This window comes from Triticum aestivum, chromosome 1D (assembly GCF_018294505.1).
Source record: "Triticum aestivum cultivar Chinese Spring chromosome 1D, IWGSC CS RefSeq v2.1, whole genome shotgun sequence".
Classification (NCBI taxonomy): Eukaryota; Viridiplantae; Streptophyta; class Magnoliopsida; order Poales; family Poaceae; genus Triticum; species Triticum aestivum.
In genome coordinates, this window is record NC_057796.1 from 63393510 (window position 1) to 63399129 (window position 5620).

At 50.4% G+C, this 5620-nt stretch overlaps 1 protein-coding gene across 1 annotated transcript; it reads left to right on the forward strand.

The window, feature by feature from the left end:
- Nucleotides 1-2657: 2657 nt before the first annotated feature.
- On the forward strand, nucleotides 2658-3349 carry LOC123165303 (transmembrane protein 234 homolog). Its single transcript, XM_044582933.1, has one exon. The coding sequence runs from the start codon at nucleotides 2752-2754 to the stop codon at nucleotides 3136-3138; it is 387 nt and encodes a 128-aa protein (XP_044438868.1). The 5' UTR covers nucleotides 2658-2751; the 3' UTR covers nucleotides 3139-3349.
- Nucleotides 3350-5620: the final 2271 nt, after the last annotated feature.

Consider the following 5620-nt stretch of genomic DNA (forward strand, 5'->3'; position numbering starts at 1 on the left):
CTTCGCTAACTGGAGTTGGACTTGCCACCAAAAGACGAACGCAAATGAGCACCCTATACATCTAAAGCAACCCTTGGTGGTCGTTTGCAGGCAGAGACAAGGCACAGCCTGTGTCTATCCAAATAAAGAATATGTTGCCTCAGAGCACTTCGCTGCTCAATACCCAGGATGAAGCCTTTGAATTTCATGAGCCAAAGCTGCAGAATATAACGCCACACGAATCTCCAACCTGAGAAATCAACGAGATCGGTGACTTTGCATGCGGATTTCGCACATGGGACGGTGCTGGTTGCGCAATCGCCTCAAAGTCAGCATCGCTAATACACGGAACAATGCAGACGGTTTCGAAAACCAGCCGCAAGCGGTTTAATTAAAGGGGTGTTTGGTTCAGAAGTCCTAAGACTTTTTCTAGTCCCAAGGACTAATCAAAAAAGACTCTCTAGTAGAGTCTTTTTCTAGTCCCTGTAGAAAAAGTCCCTCCCGTTTGGTTCCTAGGGACTTTTTCTAGTCTCTGAGACTAAAAAGTCCCTGAACCAAACACCCCCTAAGCAAACTACCTCCAATGTTGAGATTGCCAGAGGTGTCTCTTTCATCTGTAACCGCCTCAAATGCCTTAATTGTCCTTTTTATTGTTGGATTTTGTTTGGAATGTCGTAATACATTTCTGCAGCATTCACAATACACAATCACAACTTTCTCATAACGCACATGCATGTTCCTCTCATAACTGCACTGTATTATGCAAATTTAAATTTTTTTAAAGGAGCGTATATTAATATTGCGGAGATACCAATTACACCCAGCCTCTGCACCAATAAAATGTCACGAACGACATCCAGAATGCAGACAGCCTGAAAGAAAAAAGGAAGAAGAAAAGGAAAAAAAGGCCCCGCCACGGTAATCAACTCCTCGCAGCAGCAACCCAACAAAACTACCGCCAAAGACAACACCCGAAATACAAAAAAAATTCTCCAAAGGCCACGCCTCCAAGGAGGAAAAGAGTGCACAAGCGCCGTCGTCGCCCGATCGAAGATTTTAGGTTTTCACCCTGGAGAAAGTATGAGCTCTCAAAACAATTCCTTCAGCAAGGACATTGCTAGACACAACCAATGAAGGTCAGGCCTTAGGTTTTCACCCTGAAAGTCAACACTCGGCACTTGAGAAGCGCCACCAAACTTGAATTCCACCAATGCTGCCGCCCCCACTTGCCAAGGCTGCTACTGCAAATCATCAAACACCAGGCTCACAGTTACCAAATCCAAATTGGATCATCGGCCCCCATGAAGCAAAATCTTCAGCGCCTCGGAGATCTCCGCCAACACTGGTCCTCCAATCTCAGCTACCATGACCTTCTCCACCGCAGTATAGACCATGAAAATCGAGATGCCGACATGTCCCATGGTTTCAACAACCAGCGGAGCTTCGTGCCGCACCGCCATGAAGCCACGCATGCGGATATGTGTGTGCGCACGACCGGATTCCATCCTATCCAGATATCCAGGAGCTTCATAAGCCAAACTGAGAAGAGACGAAGCAAGTGTACAATGTGTCTAAGGATGACATATGGTACAAAGTGCAAATAAAGCCCGACGAAGAGACGAAGCATCCCCCAACCTTTCTGAGCACGCTTGATGCTTGCTGACTTTCTATCATCCAATCCACAACAAATCGAATGAAACCGCTTCGGTTTTCTTTTCTTTTGATGAAAACCCTTGTTCCGCTCTTGCTTGCCGCTGAGCCAAAACTGAAAAAAGTAGAAGTATAATAAGAATATCGCCAGAAGCAGCCGCGAAGACCTTGCGAAGATGACGGTCAAAAACAAAGAGTTGATCCCCTCCAATGCAACTGCCATCGGATAGGTGGACAATAGCCAACAGTATCAGCGAACCGCCAAATGAAGAAGCGCCGCCAACATCACCCTGGCACCCACCGACCCCCGCTCCAGCAAACCGTAACAAAACCCATCCCACCGCACATCAAATCCCTCCCCAACGGCCCCCACGTCCCCTCTGTAGACAGCCCCAACTGGTCAACCGAGCGACACGTGCCTCACGACGCCCTCTCAGTCGCCACATCACCTTTGACCAAGAAAGACTTACGGTCCCACTCATGGACAGATCGGGCCCCATGCGTCCACACAGCTGAACAAAACGACCTATAGAACAAGCTAACTCACGCAGTCCAGCTCACATTTGGACGACCGAGAAAAAAATGATGTAAGAAACAAAACAGTGACCTGAATCGCTCGTGGGAGTTTAACGAGCAATGCTACACCTACGAAAGGTTAGGTAAGGAATTGACGTAATTGATGATGTGGAGTACTATCATTGGAGGGGGAGGGGGGCAAAAGAATTAGTTGGAAAGTTAGTAGGTGTCCAGTAGATGTAGTATTATTCAAGTTTAACCCCTACTAGGGTGCTTAGTGATTTAGAATATTAACATGCCCAAACCAAAACTCGTCAATTTTTTGTAACTTCTCTATAGTCTAGCAGTTAGCCAAATTTTGAAATTTTTTGTAACTTCTCTATAGTCTAGCGGTTAGCCAAAAAAATTGTAACTTCTCTATAGTCTAGCGGTTAGCCGAAATTACCCAAACACAAACTTTCTTTTCAGAGGCCAAAATTTGAAATTACACAAACACAAACCTTCAAAAGCCAAATTTCAGCGTAACCCAAACAAGTCAGCAAAGATCCAGTCACAGTGAGGAAAGCAGGGAAAGGGTGGCCCCAGGTCCACCGCAAGCGGGCGAGCATGGCGGCGGTAGGCGGCGACGCGGCGAGCATGGTGGCGGTGGGCCTGGTGTGGGGCGCCACGAACGCGCTGATGCGCCGGGGCGCGCTCGTCTGGGACCGCCGCTCCCGCTCCCTTCCTGCCGGCACCGGCGCCGTCCGGCGGTGGGCCGACCTCCTGCTCACGTGGCAGTACTCGGCGCCGTTCCTCGCCAACCTCTCGGCCTCCGTCGCCTTCTTCCGCCTCCTCGGCGACTCGCCCATCTCCGTCGCCGTGCCAGTCACCAACGCCACCACCTTCGCCGCCACGGCCGTTGCCGCCGCGCTCCTCGGGGAGGCCACCCGCGCCGCGCCCGCCGCGCTCGGCACCGCGCTCATCGTCCTCGGCGTCTGGATCTGCATCGTCTAGCTCGCTAACCCTCGTCCGTTCCAACTTCCAAGGGTCCTCATCTGTCTTCCGTGTTGTCTGTAGAATTAGCTCGAATTTGGTCTGCTTGTGTAAATCTGTCAGTTCATAATATGTGCCTTTGATGCTGATATTTAGACTGTTTCTCATTTTGGCCTTTAGCAATCTTGCTTATTTCAGGCCTGGATGGATAGGGAACTTGGTAATTGTATCACATGATGTGCTGAACAACCCTGCAGCATCTCTCGGAAAAACTGGGTGGAGCCTATAATGAGTCCTCAGAAGGAGCTTGCTTGGCTCTCAAGGGACCCATTCGGCGTAAAGGCCTCAGGTCCAAAAATGTCCTCGGACATGAAAATGATTATGAATGCAAAGATAAAAAATGTCCTCGGACATGAAAATGATTATGAATGCAAAGATAAAAAATGTCCTCGGACATGAAAATGATTATGAATGCAAAGATAAAAAAATGTCCTCGGACATGAAAATGATTATGAATGCATAGATATCGGGTTTGTTAAACTCGCCTACGAAGCCAAAGACTAAAGATGAAGCAACGACTTGGAGGAGCCGAGTAATGTCCTCAGTTTGAAGATCGGTTTAGGGGCTGCTGATGGTGTCCTACATAGGAAGATACTAACTGCGTCGGCCCTAGGATGGGCTGGGTCGAGGACCCCTAGACGATCAACTAGTGAGCCACTTTCGCCAGGCCCCATGATGTATTCAAGATGGAATCTTCCTAAGACTTGGCGCACGCTCCAAGACACGATGTAATCCTCGGGGTATCTATCTCCCGATGTAACCGACCTTGGTGTAACTCTAGTACCCTCGGTGTCTATATAAGTCGAGGGGTTTAGACTGTAGAGGTAGATTCATTTACACATACGATCTCGAGGTAGATCAGCATGTACTATGTATCTCCCCCACAATCAATACAATACAAGCGGGACGTAGGATTTTACATCTTCGAGAGGGCCCGAACCTGGGTAAACACTATGTCCCTTCTTCGTCATGTTACCATCGTGCCAAGATCACCAGCTCGAGACCTCCTACCCGAGATATGCCGGATTTAGCTCCGTCAACTGGATGTTGCCATCAAGACAACCACGGCTGGAGCTGGCTGCGAGGAATGCTACGACACCATGGCCGAAAGATGTTGGAATCGGCTATGCATGGGGGATGTTACGACCACAACTGGTATATGCTAAAGTCCTCTGTCAGGGAAGTATCACAGGGGGGAAGAAGTCCTTGTTGCCGGCAACCTTCGGGTTAGGCGGCCAAAATCGAGATGATTGCAACGAATGGGTACAAACAAGCTCTTTGTGGAAATTGGTGCACAGGCTCGTGACCTCCCCGAAGCCCCTCAGAATACTTGGCAAGGTTGTCAACATCTCTTTTGATCGGAGCCAAGAAGACAGTTGCGTCATCCGCGTATAGAGAGGTCCTCAACATGGCTACCCTTCCCCTAATTTCATGGAGTAGCCCCTTTCTCGTAGCAACATCAAGAATTCTTTGGAGCGGGTCAATAGCGATGACAAAGAGCAGCGGGGATAGGAGGTCCCTGTTGGGGATCGTAGCAGAATTTTAAAATTTTCTACGCATCACCAAGATCCATCTATGGAGTTTACTAGCAACGAGAGGGAAGGAGTGCATCTACATACCCTTGTAGATCGCGAGCGGAAGCGTTCAAGTGAACGGGGTTGATGGAGTCGTACTCGTCGTGATCCAAATCACCGATGGCCGAGCGCCGAACGGACGGCACCTCCGCGTTCAACACACGTACGGAGCAGCGACGTCTCCTCCTTCTTGATCCAGCAAGGGGGAAGGAGAGGTTGATGGAGATCCAGCAGCACGACGGCGTGGTGGTGGAAGTAGCGGGGATCCCGGCAGGGCTTCGCCAAGCGCAAGCGGGAGGGAGAGGTGTCACGGGAGGGAGGCGCCAGGGGCTGTGGTCCGGCTGGCCTCCCTGTTGGGGAACGTAGTAATTTCAAAATTTTCCTACGCACACGCAAGATCATGGTGATGCATAGCAACGAGAGGGGAGAGTGTTGTCCACGTACCCTCGTAGACCGACAGCGGAAGCGTTATCACAACGCGGTTGATGTAGTCGTACGTCTTCACGATCCGACCGATCAAGTACCGAACGCACGGCACCTCCGAGTTCTACACACGTTCAGCTCGATGACGTCCCTCGAACTCCGATCCAGCCGAGTGTTGAGGGAGAGTTTCGTCAGCACGACGGCGTGGTGACGATGATGATGTTCCACCGACGCAGGGCTTCGCCTAAGCTCCGCAACGGTATTATCGAGGTGTAATATGGTGGAGGGGGGCACCGCACACGGCTAAGAGATCTCAAGGATCAATTGTTATGTCTATGGGGTGCCCCCTGCCCCCGTATATAAAGGAGCAAGGGGGAGGCAGCCGGCCAAGGGGAGAGGCGCGCCATAGGGGGGAGTCCTACTCCCACCGGGAGTAGGACTCCTCC

Coding starts and splice junctions, on each gene's coding strand:
- LOC123165303 (XM_044582933.1), top strand. CDS start 2,752: ATGGCGGCGGTAGGCGGCGACGCGGCGAGCATGGTGGCGGTGGGCCTG.